The sequence below is a fragment of the Nomascus leucogenys genome, chromosome 6 (assembly GCF_006542625.1).
Source record: "Nomascus leucogenys isolate Asia chromosome 6, Asia_NLE_v1, whole genome shotgun sequence".
Taxonomy (NCBI): domain Eukaryota; kingdom Metazoa; phylum Chordata; class Mammalia; order Primates; family Hylobatidae; genus Nomascus; species Nomascus leucogenys.
This window is the reverse complement of record NC_044386.1, coordinates 71384003-71406446: the sequence shown is the minus strand read 5'-3', so window position 1 is coordinate 71406446 and position 22444 is coordinate 71384003. Positions and strand designations below refer to the sequence as shown.

The window sequence follows — 22444 nt, the reverse complement described above, 5'->3', positions numbered from 1 at the left end:
AGTCTCCTTCTGTCGCCCAGGCTGGAGTACAGTGGTATGATCTCGGCTCACTGCAAGCTCCACCTCCTGGGTTCACCCCATTCTCCTGCCTCAGCCTCCTGAGTAGCTGGGATTACAGGCACTCGACACCACGCCCGGCTAATTTTTTGTATTTTTAGTAGAGACGGGGTTTCACCGTGTTAGCCAGGATGGTCTCGATCTCCTGACCTTGTGATCTGCCTGCCTCGGCCTCCCGAAGTGCTGGGATTACAAGCTTGAGCCACGCGCCCGGCCGAATAGTTACCTCTTTTTGGCTTAATGTTTCCTCCTCTTTTCCTCCTCTACAGTCACATGCTGCATGACAATGTTTTGGTCAACAACGGACCACATATCTGACAGTGGTTCCATAAGATTATAGTACTGTATTTAACTTTACCGTGTTTAGATACACACATAGTTACCAATGTGTTACAGTCGCTTACAGTATTCAGTTCAGTAACATACTGTACAGGCTTGTAACCGAGGAGCAATAGGCTATGCCGTGTAGCCTAGATGTGTAGTAGGCTATACCATCTGGGTTTGGGAAGATACGTTCTGTGATGTTCACACAAAGACAGAATTGCCTAATAATTCACTTCTCATAACAGATATTTTACTGTACTGGATACTGTAGGCAGCTGTAAAACAATGGTAAGTATGTGTATGTCTAAACATGGAAAAAGTACACTAAAAATATATAATGGATAAAAAAAATTATATGCCTGTTTAGTGCACTTACTATGAATGGAGCTTGCAGGACTGGAAGTTGCTCTCTGAGTCAGCGAGTGAGTGGTGAGTGAATGTGAAGTCCTAGGACATTACTGTACACTACTGTAGACTTTGTAAACACTATACATTTAGGCTGCACTAAATTTATTTTTAACGTTTTAATATTTTTAATGTATTTAATATTTTATAAATTTATAAAATTTATTTAAAAGTCTTCTTTCTTCAATAATAAACCTTAGCTTACTGAAACTTTTTTAACCTAAAAACTTTCTAACTTTTTGACTCTCATAATAACAAACACATTGTACAGCTGTACAAAAATACTTTATTTAAAATTTTTTGGGTTTTTTTGTTTTTTTGCTTTTTTGTTTTTTGAGACGGAGTCTCACACTGTCGCCCAGGCTGTGGTGCAGTGGCACGATCTTGGCTCACTGCAAGCTCAGCCTCCCGAGTAGCTGGGACTACAGGCACCCGCCACCACAGCTAATTTTTTTGTATTTTTAGTGGAGACATGGTTTCACCATATTAGCCAGGATGGTCTCAATCTCCTGATCGAGGCTGTCTTGTGATCCGTCCGCCTCAGCCTCCCAGAGTGCTGGGATTACAGGCTGTTTGTGTTGTTTTAAGACATGGTTTCGCTCTGTCACCCAGGCTAGAGTGCAATGGCATGATCTTGGCTCACTGCAACCTCCGCCTCCCTGGTTCAGGCGATTCTCGTGCGTCAGCCTTGGGATTACAGGCGACCGCTACCAAGCCAGTATTTTGTATTTTTAGTAGAGACGGGGTTTTGCCGTGTTAGCCAGGCTGGTATTGAACTCCTGGCCTCAAGTGATCTGCCTGCCTTGGCCTCCCAAAGTTCTGAGATTACAGGTGTGAGCCACCGCACCTGGCCTAAAATTTTTTATTTTTCACTTTTTAAACTTTCTCAGTAAAAACTAAGAAGACACAAGCACACACATTAGCCTAGGGCTACCCAAGATCAGAGGTCATCAGTGTCACTGTCTTCCACCTCCACAGCTTGTCCTAGTGGGAGGTTTTCAGGGGCAGTAACACGCATGGAGCCATCCTCTCCTATGACAACAATGCCTTCTTGTGGAACACCTCCTGGAGGACCTACCTGAGGCTGTTTTCTCAGTTAACATTTAGAAAAAAAAATAAGTAGAGGAGGGAGTACACTCTGGAATAATGATAAAAAGATGAGCATAGTAAATACATAAACCAGTAACATAGTCATTATCAAATACTATATTCTGTACATATTGTATCTGCTACACTTCTATTCCACTGGCAGCATAGTAGCTTTGTTTACACCAGCATCACCACAAACGTAAGTACTGCAGTGCACCCACGACATTATGACCCTGTGGCGTCCCTAGGTGATAGATTTTCAGCTCCATTGTAATATTATGGGGCCTCTGCAGTACATGTTGTCCGTTGTTTTACATGGAGCATGACTGTGTGTGTAGGTATTCACATGGTCATGCAACATTTCACTATGCATATATATTTGTCCGACCCACTCATTCACAGGCATTTCAGTGTCCAGTCCACAAGTATTTTTTTAAAATTCAGCTGCAAAAATCATCATATTGCTACCTACTTGTTTAGTTAATTTTTAGAATAATTTTCTAGGAGTGGCTTTTCAGAGTCAAAGGGCCTGAATGACTTTTGATGTATGTATTGCCAGTTTGTCCTTCAGAAAATCAATAGGCTATTAAGAGCTCAGTTTTCAACAAGTCTTAAATCTTTGCCAAACTGATTAAACAAGAGTTTCAAATGAAACATTTTAAATCACAAGTGGATTTGATCCTCTCATGGTGTATTTACTACCCATTTGTTTTTTCATTTACCTATTCATGTCCTTTGCATTTATATGGTGGTGATGGTCATACTAGAGTGTTTTCTGTAGTCAGAAATCTATTAGCCTTTTGTCACAAATACCTCATGTCTTATCCTCTTTGCTTTTGTGAATGCTTGTAAGTTGTTTGTGTTTGTTGTTTTGTATCATTTTGTTACAACATTGAAATGTTTTCATTTTTATTTTGTCATGTCTGTCAGACTTTCACTTTATTGGTTCTGCCTTGGTGTCATGCTTCCAAAAGCCTTTTAATTGCAAAAGCCTCTCTGTTGTATTTTGTTCTAGTACTTAACATGGCATCATTTTGTTTTATTTTGAGACTTCAATTAAGCTAAACTATTTTGAAGTAGGCATTTTTTTTCCTAAAAATTTTGATTCCAAATTTTTCATAGTGTTAAAATCAAGCATAGTTGTCACACCTACTAATTATTATTCATGTTTATAACTGTTAACTCATAAGTAGAGAATCACAATAGGACTGGTTACCTTTCAATAAGCTAAGCACCTGCTAGATGCAAGCATTGCATTATATATGTACAGTTAAATGCATGGTAAAGAACTTCTCAAAAAAACTCAAATCTTAGTGGGCTGGATAGGTATACATACTGATAACCATATAATGCACGTCATCTGAGGTTGATAGGTCAGGTACAGTAGAATCCCAAAGAGGTGGCACTCTCTTACAGGAATGATAGGGAAAGCCTTGAGTGCTCATCTGCTTAGTAGGCAGAGGACAGATTTTAGGTAAATAAAGAGATCGAAGTTTCAGGTAACCTGCAGTATGGTAATTGATGAAGAAAAAAGTCTTAGAGTTAGAGGTAGGTAGGGATGAGAATGAGAGCTCAAATACAAGGGTTTCGTTCATCCAGGGAGAAGATCGCCTTGGTCTTTGAGGCCAGAAGGAAGGAGGACCAAATAAATGAGATACTGAAAAAATTTAGGAGGGGAGATACTGAAAAAACTTAGGGGGGCGAGGAGTAAAATGGCACTGATCTCCTTAAAGCAGGCTGAGTGGCTGGGATCTTGAAGAATGGTTGTAGAATACCTACATTAGCAAATTCCATAGAGAGGCAACAATATGTAGCTGAAAGGATTGCTGAACAAGAGCAAGACTTCTGTAAAATGAATTTACAGAGGGCCTCATCAGCAAAGTGTGGAAGTGAAGGTAATAATAGGACTGGAGTTTGTCATGGCAGATAATTGAGGGGTCAAGAAAAAGTCATTTAAATATGGCAACAGGATGTCTCATGCAAACTTGGGGGGAACGCGAGTGAAACCAGGACTGATGAACTGAGAATAAGAGAAGATGAGGAATTGGAAATAAGATAGTGAAAAGTTTCAGTAGCTCAAGGTGTCCGACATAGAAGACAACGAGCGATACACAATAAGATCCTGTAGAACTTCAGTGAGGTCAAGTTTATACTACTGTGAGAAGGCAAAGTGTAGTCCACAGATTACAGGGCCACTCAGTCAGCAGGTGTAATACATGTAGATCTTCAGCTTGCAGAGAATGAAGGAAATAAGTGGACAGGCAATACACAGCCAGTTACCACAGTCATTGAGAAAAGAATGCCAGAGGGAAGAATTTGCACCTAGACTGGGAGTACAAATTGAAGAGATCCAGAGACTGAAAGCAGTTTGTGTTGGTGAAGTACAGCTGAGTTAATTAGCTCCAACATATTATTGAATGTTAGTGTGGCTATAGAATAAATTTATGTCTTAGAGGTCTGGGGCAATTGTGGGCTTTGATATTGATGCATTCTAAAATTTTTAAGGAAGCGAGTTGGACTTGGGAAGTTTGCTGTGGTTTTGGTAGCACCTAGAGTATGTTTGATGGCATTAGAGTACAGTGCTGTCCTTTTTATTCAGACCACCAATAGTTGTTAGTTTCCCTGTAAGCTTGTGATTATTACACCAGGAAGATCTTTCTGTGTGAAGTAAATAAAGAGGTTTTTAGGCCCACTCTTTCTTATTTGTGCTTAACCAGATCTGTTTATCAGGAGAACAGAAAACACAGCCTTTATGGAAATGTATTCCTTAGAAATTTGTTGTAGTTGTTTGTGTATTGTTTGTTGCTGGTTCATAGTTAATATGGGATGAGAAGTGTAATGTTCTTTCTCTTTGGAACTGAACGTACATATATGAAAATCAGTCAACTTATTTTTTAACCTTTTTTAACTTGCAGACAATTAGAAGGAAGAAGAAAGTTCAAATACCAGTAAGTCGTCCTGATCCTGAACCAGTATCTGATAACGAAGAAGATAGTTATGATGAGGAAATACATGATCCAAGAAGTGGCCGGAGTGGTGTGGTTAACAGAAGGAGTGAGAAGATTTGGCCGAGGGATAGAAGTGCAAGTAGAGAGAGGAGCTTGTCTCCGCGGTCAGACAGGCGGTCAGTGGCTTCCAGCCAGCCCGCTAAACCCACCAAAGTCACACTGGTGAAATCCCGGAAAAATGAAGGTATTCTCTGCCAACTCTTGCTGTTATTTTCACATGAAAATTTAAAACTAATTTTAATGAGAAGTACAGTTGCTGTCTCTTCATGTCTTTGCTTGTTGTCTTCATGTTTGTGTTCTATCACTGTAAGTCAAATCCTGTTAATGGCAGGCTTCAGGGACTGTTCATTTTTTCTGTTGGAACAGATAACACTTCAAGTGAATTGTCCACGGCTTGGCTTTTGGATTTGTTGTGATGAGAATAGCCAAGTACAAATTATTCTAACAAGAAATGTCACACCATCACCAAATGGAAATTCAGTGTTTTTCTTAACTGTTAGTAGTGTAATCATGGAGAGAAATCTTGGGAGTGTTATTGTTGTTGTTTTTGTTGTTGTTACAAGGTCTGGCTCTGTCACCCAGGCTGGAGTGCAGTGGCACAATCTCAGCTCCCTGCAACCTCTGCTTCCCGGGCTCAAGCAATCCTCCCACTTCAGCCTCCCTGGTAGCTGGAACTACAAGTACATGCCACCACGTCCAGCTAATTTTTTTATTTTGGGTAGAGACAGGGTTTTTGCCATGTTGCCCAAGCTGTTCTCAAATTGGTGAGCTCAAGCAATTCACCTGCCTCGGCCTCCCACAGTGCTGGGATTATAGGCGGGAAGCCACTGTGCCCTGCTGGGACTTCTTCCCCCTCACTCCAGACTGTTTTTTTTAAATGGAGGAATTTAAGGAAAGGAACCCCTTATAGGGCATTTCTCCATAATGCAGTATTTCTTTGAAGTTTTTGAAACTGAAACTCAGCTGCTTTCCCTCATGCCTCATTAAATTTAATAAAAAATGGATCTGACTGTGGCTTCCTCCTCCTGTGGGCATGCATGACTGATCATTTTGATATAAAGGGTGTTACAGTTGGAATATTATCAAGACTTACTTTGATCTGCTTTACCACTTGGCATATCTCCTAGGTGGTACTCCCTACCCCCATTCTAGAGCAGACTTCTCAGTGAAGTCTCAGTGAAGTTGTCAACATTTGCTGTTTCTACTTCACCACTTACACCTCAACCCTCTCTGGTCTGGTATCTTTTCCGCTCTGCCCCAAAAACGTTCACACTAAATCTAGTGGAAGTTTTTCAGTCTCTAGCTTGTTTGCCTTTTCAGTATCATTTCACATGGTTAACCACTCCTTATTTTTAAAAATAATGTCTTCTTTGGTCATACTGCATCTTTCTGGTTTCTTCCCCCCACCTTTCTCTATCTTTTGCAAGCTCATTCTCCTCACCCTGCCCTTTATAACGTTTTGTCAGTTTCTCTCCTAGAATCTTTTTTTCCACTTAAGGTAATTTTTTTTCTTTTCCTCAGGTTGAATAACAGTTAATTTAGGCAATCTCATCTGCTCCCCTGCTTCCAGTCACTGCTGATGATGGCAGAACCTCCTCTCCAGCCCAAATCTTTACACTCTTGTGTTCCAACTGTTAGGCATGTTCACTTAGATGTTCCTGTAGGTCCCTGAAACACAGCACATCTCAAATGAAACATATCTCCCTCTTAAAATTTTTCTTTGTAATTCTCATGAAGTATTCAATTGAATGTGTTCCTATTGATCCAGTTTCTCAGGCCATTCCCGGATAACATGGTAGTTACCCTTGCCTTCTCTTTTTTTCCCATGCACGATGAATGTCCTCACTCCTGAATACCACTCTTATCCATCCCACTCTTTCTCCACTGCCTCCACCCTTTTCCAAGCCACTGTCATCTCTTACTTAGACTCATTTGGTCTCATAGATTGTCTCTTGGATCCCTTTAAGTTGATTCTGCAGATTTCTTCACAGATCCTCTGTGACACTTCTGTCTTACTCTTTTGCCCCTTTCTTCATTAATCTCGGTCTCAGCTACACTAGACTTACGACTTCATTAGGTCCGCCAGGTTTTTTTCTTCATCACTTTGATGCATTTGTTTTGAACTTTTCAGCCATCACTCACCCCATGCATCCCCTCCCCCACAAACATACCCTTCAGGTTTAGGTCTTTCTTAGGTAAAGTTTTAACTTTAGTATTTCTTCCTCAGGGAGGCCTTCTCCGTCCCCCTAGTAGGTGAAGAACCCTTGTGTTTCTGCCCTCTGAACTCATCACATTTGGGATTACCATGCTAACATCCTTTTTTTCACTGACTGTAAATTGCCAGAGTGCAGGAACTATCTCATTTGCTGCTTTCTCCCTAATGCCTGGTACCTAGTTGATACATACCCCAAGAAATATTTAGAATGAACGAACAAACTAATATACAAGGAATATTTTGGGGTCATCTGTGTAATGGTCATTTATAAGTGTTTAATCTTGTGAAGAACAGTCTTTTAACTAATACCCTATCCTTCTGTGATGTAATGACCGTATGGATGACTGCCTCATTCCTTGCCCAGATATCCTAAAAGGCCATTTTCTTCACCCTGATTCTATTTCTGGCTGTGAGTACTCTTTGTATATTTGTCTTAAGTTAAACTGTAATTCTGATGTAATTTTTTTTTGTTTTTTTTGAGACAGAGTCTCACTCTGTCTCTCAGGCTTGGAGTGCAGTGGCACAATCTCAGTTCACTGCAACCTCCGCCTCCCAGGTTCAAGCAATTCTTCTCCCTCAGCCTCCCAGGTAGCTGGGATTATAGGTGTGCACCACCATGCCCGGCTAATTTTTTGTATTTTTAATAGAGACAAGGTTTTACCATGCTAGCCAGGCTGGTCTAGAACTCCTGACCTTGTGATTCGCCCACCTTGGCCTCCCAAAGTACTGGAATTAGAGGCATGAGCCACCATGCCCAGCCTACTCTTACGTAATTTTTAGACACTTAGGTAATGGGTCTGTTAATTTATCCCATGTTAAAACAATTTTCTGTTTTCCATCTTGGTTTTTGATTTCGTTTTTAATGCAGTAAGATTCTCCTCACAGAACCAGGGGCAATCCTTTTACTATTGACATTATACTGATAGTTGTAGTCATTGTTCTTATTTTTCTTAAAATGTATTTTTCTGCAGCTGTTGCAGGAACCTGGGCAGTTCTCTGGACTCTGCTAGTAATTTCCTCAACTTCCAACATTCCTTACCCACAGACAGAATCAATGTCCTCACTCTTGGATACTTTATTGGTTGTTTAAAGGAAAGGACTGGCATTATAACTCCTGCCCACATCTGCCTGGCTGGTTGTAAGCCTTTGCACTCATGCTTAGTACATGCTAGTACTCTGAGTATGTCTATCCAGTGTCATGGAGTGTATAGGATCGAAATATTTTTGGTCTAGGAGCTGGGAAAAATAGAAGTAGTATATGCATGATAATAGTCATCAATAAAATGGTCAATCTTTTCAAAGTTTTTCAAACTTCAAGCAGTTTACTCTTTAGAATTATATCTCTAGCCAGGCATAGTGTGACACATGTCTGTTAGTCCCAGCTACTCTGGAGCCTGAGGCAGGAGGGTTGTTTGACCCCAGGAATTCGAATCCAGCCTGGGCAACATAGTGAAACCCTGTCTTTTAAAAAGAAAATTGTATTCCTTAAGCATTCTGAAGAGCTAGTGTATCAATGCTTGGTCAAAAAGAAATGGTGTCCTCTTGGGGATTTTCTCCTTTTCAGTAATACGGGAACATGGTCTATCAGTCCTTCGTTTGAACCATACACTTTCCCTTTGCTTTCACAGAGACATTGCAGACTTGCGAATTAGAGGGAATGTCTTATTTGCAGGTTGGCCAAGAAAAATTTCTTGTTATTGATTGTACTTGAAAACTCTATGCAGTAGTTAATTAGTTTAGTTGTATACTTGTAAAATCTATTTAGGTGTCTTAGGATGTTATACTAAAAACACTTACTTATATTATTTCAGAATATGGTCTTCGATTGGCAAGCCATATATTTGTTAAGGAAATTTCACAAGATAGTTTGGCAGCAAGAGACGGCAATATTCAAGAAGGTGATGTTGTATTGAAGGTATAATCATATTCTTACTTTTTAATGAACTGAAATAGAAAACAAGTTCTAGAGTTACCATGTAGTCTGTGCTCTTGTTGGAAGCAGTTTTGCCAAAGAGAATTAAAAATCAATTGTTTGGGGGAGAGGGATATAAATTCCCTTTATGCATTGTTACATGTCGACACTGATGCTTTAGGTATCACAGGGTCATCCTGAGATGATTAATTATTCACAGGCTGGTACTACTTTGTAGATAGATATGTCTGTTCTTACACATTAAAAAGTTTGATAATTGCTTCCAGATATTATTGAAATGCTTATTTATTCATTTGTTTATAAGTAATAGAAAGTGACAGCCTTTTGAGAAGGAGTTAGGGGATGCTACTATGGGTTTTTCTGACAGCAACAGTACAGTAAAGATTTTATCATCTCAGGAAGGTGGAATACTTGGATAATTTGGAAAAGTATAAAGAGAATATTTTGGTTCTTATAGCAAGGAGTGGTTTGGATATTTCTGTTTATAACAAACTAAGTTAACATTTGTATTTTATTATTTACTTTCAACCTATAATTTATTTTCTGTTGCAGATAAATGGTACTGTGACAGAAAATATGTCATTGACAGATGCAAAAACATTGATAGAAAGGTCTAAAGGCAAATTAAAAATGGTAGTTCAAAGAGATGAACGGGCTACGCTACTGAACGTCCCTGATCTTTCTGACAGCATCCACTCTGCTAATGCCTCCGAGAGAGACGGTGAGTGTGATTCTGTTTGAACGTTCCCTCTGAGTGACCTATTTTCTTAAAATACTAGGGAGATTGAACATCTTTGAATGAAATGATAATTTTCTACCAGCCAAGCACCTTCAAAATCTGTAAGTTTTATATATATTTTTTCCTGTAGACAACTCACCACCATTAATATGATTGCTGGCAGGTGAAATTAATGCATAAATTTTCCATTTTATATATAATTTTACTTACTAGCTTATCTTCATTATTACTGGAGTACCTTATACTTGACTGTAATTATTTTTGTGGGAAAATAAGTAGCACTCTTTTATTAACAGACATTTCAGAAATCCAGTCACTGGCATCAGATCATTCTGGCCGATCACATGATAGGCCTCCCCGCCGCAGCCGGTCACGATCTCCTGATCAGCGGTCAGAGCCTTCTGATCATTCCAGACACTCACCGCAGCAGCCAAGCAATGGCAGGTAAGACACCCTATTTTTTAAAAAAATACAGGGGTTTTGTTTGCTTGATAACAGTATCTGAAATTGCTTACAAATAAAATTAAAAGATGGATTTCTTTTGATTATTCAAGATTAGATCTGTTTTCCTCAACTTAGACATTTTGTAAATCTAAAATAACCACAAACTTTCCCTTAAAGGGCCAGATAGTAAACATATTTCAGTCATGCAGGCCATATAGTTCTTGTCACTGCTCAACTGCAAAAGCAACCATAGACAGTGTGTAAATGAATGGGCATGACTATGTTCCCATAAAACTCTATTTACAAAAACAGTTGATCTGCAGCTGCAGTCTGTCATACTATTGCATTAGAAGATGCTAGCAAGCTTCAGGAATCTACTGCTTGGGAAAGTTAACTATAGAAGTCCTTTAATAAACACATTAACCTGGACTTTGTTTTCTCTTTTAAAAATATCCTAGTGTTGGCTGGGCGTGGTGGCTCACACCTGTAATCCTAGCACTTTGGGAGGCCAAGGCAGGCGGATCACTTGAGGCCAGGAGATCGAGACCAGCCTGGCCGACGTGGTGAAACTCTGTCTCTACTAAAAATACAAAAATTAGCCAGGTGTGTTGGCACATGCTTGTAATCCCAGCTACTCGGGAGGCTGAGACATGAGAATTGCTTGAACCTGGGAAGCGGAGGTTGCAGTGAGCTGAGATCGCACCACTGCACTCCAGCCTTGGTGACAGAGCGGGACCCTTTTTCAAAAACAAAACAAAACACTGGTATTTATGCCAAAGGTTCTGGTATACTGGTAGTATATGACCTACCTGAGTTTATCTTTCTTTAGAGTCACACATACATTTGAGAATCTGAAGAAAATTATGATCCTTCTCTCCAGAAAAATGTGCATGTGCACATACACACAGCAATTGCATACAATTTCTGGAGACTCCCAAGGCTCTATAGGCCACCACCTGACCCATGGTTAACCGCAGTCCACATGAAGATCACTTGAAACATGAGTCCAGGGCTGAAGAGACAGTTTAGAAGAAAAGGGAACCCTTATATGTTGTTGATGGGAATGTGAATTGATACGGCCTTTCTGGAAAACAGTATGGAGGTTCCTCAAAAAATTAAAACTAGAACGAACTAGCACATGATCCAGCAATTCCACTTCTGGGTACATATCCAAAGGAAATGAAATCACTGTCTCGAAGAGATACCTACACCCTCATGTTTGTTGCAGCATTATTCACAATAGCCAAGGTATGGAGTCAACCTAAATGTCAAACACATGAATGGATAAAGAAAATGTGGTGTATATGTTCACACACACAATGAAATGTGATTTAGCCTTTAAAAAGAAGGAAATCCTGCCATTTGGAACAACATGGATGAACCTGGAGGGCATTGTGCTAAGTGAAATAAACCAGACACAGAAAGACAAACACTGCATGACCTCACTTACTGTGGAACCTAAACAAGTTGAACTCATAGAAACAGACAGTAGAATGGTGGTTACCAGGGGTTAGGGGTGGGGAGGAATGGGGAGATGTTGGTTAAAAGGGTACACAGTTTCAGTTATAAGATGAATAAGTTCTGGAGACCTAGTTTACAGTGTAGTGACAAGAGTTAATAATGTATACTTGAAATTTTTTAAGAGAGATCTTAAGGTATTCTTTTGACACACACTAAGAAAAGTAATTGTGAGGTATGGATATGTTAATTAACTTGGTTGCGGTCATCATTTGAATATGTATATCAAAACATCACTGTTGTACACCTTTAATAGATACAATGTTTATTTGTCAATTAGACCTCAGTGAAGCTGGAAAGAAAAAGTAAATTTGGGTCTAGATCTGAAGAGATGATTTAGGATTAGAGATGTTGAATTGAGACTTAACTTGCATAGAGGTGTTAGCTGAAGCCATAGAAGTCACTAAAATCGCTAAGAGAAACAATTTGGAAAGAAGGCAGAGAACTGGATAACAGGGAGCACGTTCTTTTAGGAAGGTGAAGAGGCGAGGGAGAAATAAGAGAAGGGAGGCGTACCTAGCCAGGAGAGAGCTTTTTTAAAGTTTTTAAAAAACTATAGTGACAATCGTAGTTAAAACTGTATATTCACAAAAGTGTTTCACATTCTACTAAAATGGGAACTAGTAAGAGAAGAGGATAACTTGTAAGAGCTATGAATGTGGTTGCTAATTCGTATCTACTGTAGTTTTTATGTATTTGTGAAGCTGATTATTTCTAAATTTCAAACCTAGATTTATAAATTATGAGAACCCTGGTGTTTATTTTAAGGATGTAATGATTTTTTAAAGGAATATTATGGCATGTTACATGTAAAATTGGCTTATCTTATAACTGATGATGATTTTTAATTGCTGCAGTTAATATATTCTAAAAATCTTCCTGGCACAGCATAGATGTTATCAGGAAAAGGATTACTGCCGCAACACATATATACACACACAGTGATATAGCACCTTTGATGATTCACGGGAGCAGCTGTAATTTTAACATCTCTTTCTCGGCTAGAAACCATGCTTAAGTAATTTGGACATGATTTCCCCTTTTAAATAAAGCAATCTGAATCAAAATCTCAAATGTTTGGCCATTAGTTTAGATTGTAAACAAATTCTCAATCTTAGAAAATTCTTTTTGATGTCTACTTTCTTGATTTAGAGTTCCTCAGCACTTAGAATCTGTAACCTTAACTTAAAAAGTGGAGGGTTTTTCCCCCCTAAAATTACTATTTTTGTATTATATTGTGATTTTTTTTTTCTCCTAGGAATCTTAAGTATTTTCATGGGTAGCACCAGTAATATGGGAGCTTTTAAAAATACAAACTTCTGGGGCTTGCGTTCAGTTCATCTGAGACGGAAGCAGGCAATACATTTGACCCTCGAACAACCTGGGGTTTAGGGGGACCAAAACCTCCCTCCCACCCCCGACACACAGTCAAAAATCCACCTGTGATTTTTAACTTCCCAAAAACTTAACTATTAATAGCCTACTGTTGACTGGAAGCTTACTGATAACATAAACAGTACAAAGTTTGTAGGTTAGATGTATTATCTTCAGTATTCTTAAAGTAAGCTAAAGAAAAAATGTTAATAAGCATATCATAAGGAAGAGAAAATACATTTACTGTTCATTAAGTGGAAGTGGATCATCATAAAGGTCTTCATCCTCGTTTTCCTTCACCGCTCATTTCCTTCATCCTTGTTTTCACATTTAGTCGTCTGAGGAATAGGAGAGGTTGGTCTTTCTGTATCATGGGTGGCAGAGGTGGAAGAAAATTCGAGTATAAGCGGACCCACACGGTTAAATCCCATGCTGTTCAAGGGTCAGCTGTATTTTTTTGTTTTTAAGCTCCTGGTATCTTTCTCTTCTGTGCACTGCTAGATGTGGGAACTACGGGTTAGAAAGTATAGTATATAAAAGAAAAGGTAACTTCAACTACAGAAGGAAAAATCTCTTCAGGTTCTTTTCATATTTTTTGTGGTGAGAATTTAATTCCTGAAAATTTAGTAATCTGCCTACAGACAAGATATAAATAGTACCAGTTGCTTAAAGGTTTCATTTCCACCCCAAAGTTGAATCTTCAAATCCTGTAACTGTGGAGTTTTAATTTAGAGCATTCCCTGCATTTTGAGAAACAACTTAGATACATTATAAGAGTAAAATGCTAGTGTAAAAAAATACTAAAGGACTTACATATATAGTCTTTTGTTTTTGTTATTTAATTTTGGCTGTATAAGTGTCTTTTTGTTTTACAAATTGTATGTAAATTATCTTTAAAGAAGTGATAAAAAAATGACTTGGTCTCTGTGAGACAGGTTTCACTTGAGTGTAAAAGGAAGTCTGTCTTGGCAAACATCAGCCCTGCCCTATTCTCTTCCTAGATTTCTGAATACTTTTGTATATTTTTAGGATGTGCGATTATCTGCTGAGAATAATAACCTCTTCATCTTCATTTTGTGAGAAGTGATAGAATACAGTGATTTCTTAGGGCTTTGGAGCCAGACTTCCTGGGTTCATGTCCCACCCTACCTTTGGTTACTTGCATAACCTTGAAACCTCTGTGTTTCAGCATCCCCATATGCAGTGAAGCAAGCAGGTCATACATTACAGAATGGTGAGAAATCAGTTATTACAATACCTGGCACATGTGTTCGCTACTGTAATTATTATGGTGATTCATAGTAGTAATAATAGTATCGTAAGTTAGAATTTCCAAATGTGCTTTCTTATCTGCTTGTATTTAACCATTTCTGAGATTTCCTCATTCTATACTTAAGCAAACTAAAATTGAGAGGTTGCGATAAAGTCCACGGTTATGTTGTTGACATGGGATTGGGGCCAGGATTAAAACTGTTGGCTCTTTGACCGAAATCTTCGACCTTACTGGTGTAGAGAAAGAAATTTCATAGCTTAATTACTACGTAATCTTCAGTAAACTAAAATCTACCAGAGTTCCATTGTTGTCATGACCTACTTATGTTCCTCTGTGTGATACTCTTTTCTTAGAGAGCAAACATATGGAGAGAATTCTGAGAAAAACACACAAGCTTGTTCTTCATTATAATTAGATGAACAAAGTATCCTCACTGTTGTCTAGAACTGGAGTTGGCAGACTGCACCGTGTGGGCTAAATCCAGCCTCCTAGTTTTGTAAAGTTTTATTGGAAACCCATTCCACAATGGCATAATCGAGAAGTTATAAGAGAGACTATATGGCCAAGGGAGTTAATTACAGAAAAAGTTTCCAAATGCTTTGTCTGGAATGTTAAAATAGTTTTGTTTTTAAATTCAAAAAATATGTATACATAGGGAAAATAATTACAGTGGTTTTCTTATATCTTGATGCTTGTTGCTGGGCTTGTTTGCTTTGTTTTGTATTTCACTTAGTATTGTTGCAGAGCCCACTCTGGGCCAAGACTTGGGCTGTAGGAGGTGGGAATACTGAGAGAGCCCACAGTTGATGGTGACACTTTACTTCTTGGTGATTACTGAGTGAGTATCATTGAAAAGAGATTTCACTGATCTTCCTGTAGTCCTTGCATAACTAGGGAGTATTTGATTTGCAGGGTATGATATACGCCTCTGCTTGGTTAGATTGTATTCTTCCTCATATTTACAGCTGTTTTAACAGACCCATTTTATGTTTCCCTCTAGGGGAACAACAGGTGTTTACCTTTTTTGTTCTATAAATTTTTATAAAAGTGAGCATGATTAGTCATAAGCAAGTACAATATTGAAAAAATTACATTACAGTAGAAGTTCAGACTAACAGGATAAAATTGAAATGTGGGAAATTTGGATTGTCAAGATTTACATTTGGCATTCTACCCATTTACATTTGTTAAACTCATTCCCTGAAACCCACAGAGTTCATCTAAGGCCTAAACTGTTTTCTAAAGTGTTTGGGGAATGTGTTTTCACAAATAGAAAAACAGTCCAGTTTATATTTAGCAAATCCATTTTATGAAAATGGTTACTTCTGAGAAACTTAAAAGCAGTGTTTTCAGAAGATTGAAACTTTGTAACAGTTATTTAATCTCTTCATTCATTGTTCCTCCTGAGAAATGCCTCTACTAAATTCTAAAGTAAAAGGTGTGTCAGCATTGATACAGCAAATACATGACAGTAAAATTGAATTTTCTGAATCAGAAATTTTTATCCTAAATTCACGTTTGGCCAAGTTAAGATCATATATTTGGGATGAAAACCTCTTATCTGTACAATCCACTCCGTATTAGGAGTTTTCCAAGAGTGCTGAGTAAGTCCAAATAAACATGCAGGTAGAGCATATAATGTGCAGTCACGTGACACTTGATGGGGATACCTTCTGAGAAATGCATCGTTGTGTGAACATCATAGAGTGTACTTACACAAACCTAGGTGGTAGAGCCTGCCACACACCCAGGCTATATGGTGTAGCCTATTGCTCCCAGGCTACAAACCTATACAGCAGGTTACTGTACCGAATACTGTAGGCAGTTGAAACAGCAGTTAGCATTTGTGTATCTTAAACGTAGGAAAGGACAGTAAAACTACAGTATTTTAATCTTGAGGGACCACCATTGTCTGTGGGGTCCATTGTTGACTAAAATATCCTAGGCTGAGGCAGGAGAATGACGTGAACCCAGGAGGTGGAGCTTGCAGTAAGCCGAGGTCGTGCCACTGCACTCCAGCCTGGGTGACAGAGTGAGACTCCGTCTCCAAAAAAATAAATAAATAAATAAAAATCCTTATGTGGTCTTAGCTTTTAAATTAAAGATCTAGTTTTTTATTTACACACCTTTTCCTCTACCTTCCATAATTGTTTTCGTCAGCATTTGAGAACTATAAATATTATTTCATCTTACTGTATATAGTTTCTGTCACATATTGCTTAATTTTCTCTGAAACTTACATACAGGTTGAGTGGAGGTAATCTGAAAGCGCAAAATCCAAAATGCTCCAAAATCCAAAACTTGAGTGCCAACATGATGCTCAAGGGAAATGCATTTCAGATTTTGCATTTTCAGATTAGGGCTGCTCAGTGGGTAACCAGTATGATGCACGTATTCCAAAATCCGAAATCCAAAACATTTCTGGTCCCAAGCATTTTAGGCAAAGGGTGCTTAACCTGTGCAACTTTGCCAATAGGCTAAAAATTATTGTTGAAACATCCTAATATTGATGAACATTTTTTTTTTCTATTTCACATGTGGAGAGGTAACCATCTTCTGACTAGTGAATTTTAATTTTTTTGACTTTTAGGTTTAGGGGTACATATGCAGGTTTGTTACATAGGTAAACATGTATCATTGTGTTTTGTACATACGATTTCATCGCCCAGATATTAAACCCAGTATACAATAGTTTTCTCTTGTTCTCCCTCCTCCCACCCTCCCCCCTCAAGTAGACCCCAGTGTCTGTTGTTTTCCTTCTTTGTGTTCATAAGTTCTTACCATTTAGCTCCCACTTACAAGTGAGAACATGCAGTGTTTGGTTTTCTGTTCCTGCATTATTTGCTAAGGGTAATGGCCTCCAGCTCCACTTGTGTTCTGGCAAAAGACGTGATGCTGTTCTTTTTTATGGCTGCATAGTATTCCATGGTGTATATGTACCACATTTTCTTTATCCACTCTGTCATTGGTGGGCATATAGGTTGATTCCATGTCTTTGCTATTGTGAACAGTGCTGCAGTGAACATTTGTTTGCATATGTCTTTATGATAGAATGATTTATATTCCTTGGGTATATACCCTGATTGGTGAGTTTCAGATTTTATTTACTGATCATTGGTGTTAGACTTTTGTCTAAATAAAATAGATTTCATAACTCCAATTTGATAAGTGCTTTATTCTAAACAAGAATTACATATATTGTTGGTAGTGAACGTGGTGTTGGTAGTACTACGTGTTCTTTTTTAGGCTCACCATGAGGTTCTTTACCTTTGTTTTTGTTTTTGTTTTTGTTTTCTGTTTCCCTTTCATCTGAGAAAGATAGAAAGGGTGCCAGTTAGAAAGATACGATTCATTAAGTATCTCAATGGTTAATCAGCGAATCAATGACTTCTTTCCCATGGCTCCTGTACCTTACACTGTGACCAATGTGCATAGTTCTGAGTGATCAACAGGCACCACAGTGAATGTTCCTTCTATAGTGAAGGTTGAAAGATTTTACCAGTAATGGGGATGTTATCCTGCTCATTTGTCCTTTGCCAAATACTTAATGATGTCACATATATGTTACCAGTGTATGGCGATAAATATCCTGAGCAATCTTTTTTTTTTTTTTTTTTTTTGACACGGAGTCTTGCTCTGTCACCCAGGCTGGAGTGCAGTGGCACCATCTTGGCTCACTGCAAGCTCCGCCTCCCAGGTTCACGCCATTCTCCTGCCTCAGCCTCCCGAGTAGCTGGGACTACAGGCGTCCGCCACCACGCCCTGCTAATTTTTTGTGTATTTTAGTAGAGACGGGGTTTCACCGTGTTAGCCAGGATGGTCTCCATCTCCTGACCTCGTGATCTGCCTGCCTCAGCCTCCCAAAGTGCTGGGATGACAGGCGTGAGCCACTGCGCCTGGCCATATCCTGAGCAATCTTAGGCAAGATCCCTACCATCATTTGGATATAAGCTCTATATCCAAAGCAAATACATAAATTTGAAAATATGAAAATGTAGATTTTTGTTAGTGGTTAAATGCTATAAAGAGAATCAGGGCAGTGTAATAGTGAAGCAGGAGGGGACAATATTAGATAACAGGCTCAGGGAAGAAAGCTTCTCTGAGGTCACATCATTTTGAACTGGGTAAGAAAGACCCTGGCAGGTGAAGGTCATTCTGGAATAAGGCAAAGCATTTACTGCTTCTGAGATGGAAACTCGTACCTATTGGATGGGCAGCAATATAGCCCATGTGGCTACATCATAAGAGCAAGGGAGAAAGTGATTTGGAGATCCAAGAAGTGAATTTTTTCTGTTTTAAAAAATTTCATTAGAACCTGAAAGTTTTTTTTAATGTTGTTTATTACTTGAAATGTTATTTAAATGCTTTTTTGCTAATATGTTTTATCTAACATTTCAAAGTGAGTAGAATATTGATGACATCCTGAACTTTTGTGAACGAACTGTTATTTTCAGTTTGAGGGGATTTTAGGTTACTTCGTTGAAATTCCAATGTGAGGTTTTATTTTCAGTGTGCTTTTGTGAGGGGCCAGAAGAGGGAAGATTTTAGTTGATTAAGTTTCTCTAGTTATTGGAAACCCAAGTGTAGTCATGGGATATTCAGTGATTGCTGTTAGATTTTAACCCTTAAGAAGAGATCATGGATCAAATAGCAGAAAGGCAGGCTTCAATATTTTACCATATATCCTCTGTTTAAAAAATGAAAATAGGCCAGGCACGATGGCTCACACCTGCAATCTCAGCACTTTGGGAGGCCGAGGTGGGCAAGATCACTTGAGGTCAGGAGTTCAAGACCAGCCTGGCCAACGTGGTGAAACCCAATCTCTACTAAAAATACCAAAGTTAGCTAGGCGTGGTGGCATGTGCCTATAATCCCAGCTACTCAGAAGGCTGAGGCAGGAGAATCACTTGAACCCGGGAGGCAGAGGTTGCAGTGAGCCGAGATCACGCCACTGCACTCCAGCCTGGGCGACAGAGCGAGACTCCTTCTGAAAAAAACAAAAAAAAGTGTATTTAGCTGGGCGTGGTGGTGCACATCTGTGATCCTGGGTACTCAGGAGGCTGAGGTGGGAGGATCGCCTGCTTGAGCCCAAGAGGTTGAGGCTGCAGTGTGCCATGATCACACCACTGAACTGTAGCCTGGGCAATAGAACAAGGCCCTGTCTCAAAAATAAGTAGTACGAAAATAAAAAGTAAAAGTATAAAGTTTATTTACTCCATCACCGAGACTTGTTTTCTTCTACAAATACAATATTTAAAAATGGCGAATTTAAAAACAGACTGCTCCACTTGTCTATATGTATAAAAATAGTAAATGTACAAAAAAAATCTTATTTGCAGATTTTTAAAATGTGAGACAATTTTCTATTTTCTCTGAGAGAATCCTAATAAGATTTGTGACATTGGTCTCCCACTATGAAATCTACCAAATAAACTGCACAAAGTGCTATGTTACTTGTAAGTATTAGTCAAAGTACAGAATAATCGTTATACCACCAATGAAGGTGTAACAACACAATTCTTTAAGTGCGAAAAAAGTCCTCTTGGGCTTTCCTCAGTTGTTTCTTACTAAAAGTTGTCCATATCCATGAAAATTACTTTTGAACTGCAGATCTGTTTTTCTTCTAATGCGGGTGGACTAGATTAATAGATGAATGTAGAAGATGAGAAGCACTTATACAGAAGAATAAGCTCCACAAACACATACATTAAATTATTGCCTAAAAACCATATCACAGTGAAATAGACTCAGATTTTTTCAGAAGCATGCTCATGAACACATGTATGTTTTAGGAAGCAGATTACATGTAAAGGACAGACTTACATTGTGAGAAATTAGCTTGCAAAATGATAAAGTGGGATTAAGGTAATTATTCTCCTGCCTTCTCAGCATACTTCCTGGGCAACTTCTTTACGTTTTGTTCCCAAGTACCAGCCCTGTGTCTCTTGCTTTCTCATCCCCAGAATTCTTTGGGTACCAGTGTAGAGAGAGACCGTTCTTTAATTGCTGTGAAGGAGGAACTTCGATGTGTATATATTTGTTTCCATATAGGATTAGCAGTGATTGCAACATTCTAAGTATGAAACTGGAGTGTGCCTTCACTTTTCTGTCTTATATGCAATAGAGCCTTCCAGGCTGAAATTTTCCTGTCAGTGGAAAAAAACTTTGGAATACAGTTAACTTAAATTCTTAGCATATTTTTATTGTTAATTGTGGCTGAGATAATCCAATACCTTTTAAAGGGATTAGTAGCTAGCTTTTGTTTTCAACCTAAACTGTGGTGTTCTTGCCTACCTTATGCAATTAATGAACTTGTGAAAAGTATGTATAAATCCATTTTTGTAGTATAAGTCTTTAATTTGTAATGGGGAGTTGGCTTTATAAAAGGATATTCTACTAGAGTGAATGTTCATCGCTCCATTTATTTCATGTATTAAGGTTATTTTTAAAATAAAGCACATCAAGTTGATTGGAAAGGTGTTCATAGAGCTAGAAGTAAGAGGGAAAGCACTATGAAATGGTGACCAGGCATATCTTATCAATCAGGAGACAGAAAGCACAGTTTCCATGAACAGAGACAATTGAATGTAAAGAAATTAAACATAACAGGAGTAATGAGGGATTGACTGGTAAGAACTGAAGAGAGCTCTGAAGATTAAGAACCACAGATAGGGCTGGGCGTGGTGGCTCACGCCTGTAATCCCAGCACTTCGGGAGGCTGAGGTGAGCAGATTGCCTGAACTCAGGAGTTTGAGACCAGCCTGGGCAACACGGTGAAACCCTATCTCTACTAAAATACAAAAAATTAGGCCAGGTGTGGTGGCTCACGCCTGTAATCCCAGCACTTTGGGAGGCCAAGGCGGGCGGATCACGAGCAGGAGATCGAGACCATCCTGGCTAACATGGTGAAACCCCATCTCTACTAAAAATACAAAAAATTAGCCGGGCGTGGTGGCACGTTCCTGTGTCCAGCCGCTCGGGAGGCTGAGGCAGGAGAATGGCGTGAACCTGGGAGGCAGAGCTTGCAGTGATCCAAGATGGCACCACTGCACTCCAGCCTGGGTGACAGACCGAGACTCGGTCTCAAAAAAAAAACAAAATTAGCCGGGCATGGTGGCATGCACCTGTAATCCCAGCTACTCAGGAGGCCGAGACAGGAGAATCACTTGAACCCAGGAGGCAGAGGTTGCAATGAGCCGAGATTGTGTCACTGCACTCCAGCCTGGGTGACAGAGTGTGACTCCGTCTCAAAAACAAAGAACCACAGATAGAAGGAGCAGCTACTCTCCTTGGTGCTGAGATAGAGTGCCAAAGGAAGAGGCTCCCACCCACCCATCCTCAGGGCTGAGATCTGGCCTTCTTGGAAAGGGAACAGCTGTGCTCACTGAGTGGCCGAGAATTTACTGTGGTATGTCACCAGATGAACTTGCATGGTATTTGTACTCCCATGTGCTCGGGAGGTATCTCATGGGAGACTTCACACGACAGAACCATCTGAGAGTCTCTGGAGCAGGCTGCTGGCCACCGAGTACTTTAGGATGCTGGGCACTACAGGAGCATGCTGAGGGGATGCACCTTCTCTCCTACAGCATCTCCCCAGGACCCTGTACTGACCATGCTGCTTGGCCTCTGCCTATACTAAATGGCTCCAAACAGCTGCAATTTCACAACCGAAGTTTTTTACTTGAAACAGCATGTTACTCCTTGCTAATCTAATTGAGTGTGTATCAGTCGGCTACGCTGGTCACACATTTGATTGGGTAAGACCTAAAGAAGGCTCTGCTTACAGTGAGTCCATTCATGTGACCTATAAAATCTCTCCCAGAGACTCCTTTCCAGTCCATCTTTGTCTGTCAGCTGTCTTGTCTAGAGCTTTCAACTAGCTCATAGCCTCCAGATAATGAGGTCATTACGTTTAGATTAATACGTGCAAGTTAATACAAAAAAAAACAAAAAACAGAAACTCATCTTACCCTTCTGGGGAAAAGCAAAAGTGCCCATAAGAGGGTCTTGAGGTACCTTAAAATGCCCGAAGTTTCCTTCTAGGCTACCGGGAGCTAGAATA

The 22444-nt window shown here is 39.3% G+C and overlaps 1 protein-coding gene across 15 annotated transcripts in view; it reads left to right on the top strand.

Moving 5' to 3' along the window:
• TJP1 (tight junction protein 1) overlaps nt 1-22444 on the top strand; it is a 276908-nt gene that overhangs the window by 205466 nt on the left and 48998 nt on the right. For all 15 annotated transcript variants that reach the window (XM_030814385.1, XM_030814395.1, XM_030814390.1 and 12 more), the window contains 4 exons: nt 4791-5067; nt 8910-9013; nt 9584-9752; nt 10067-10214. In XM_030814385.1, coding sequence (XP_030670245.1) covers nt 4791-5067; nt 8910-9013; nt 9584-9752; nt 10067-10214 — 698 coding nt within the window. The remainder of the gene's footprint in view (nt 1-4790; nt 5068-8909; nt 9014-9583; nt 9753-10066; nt 10215-22444) is intronic.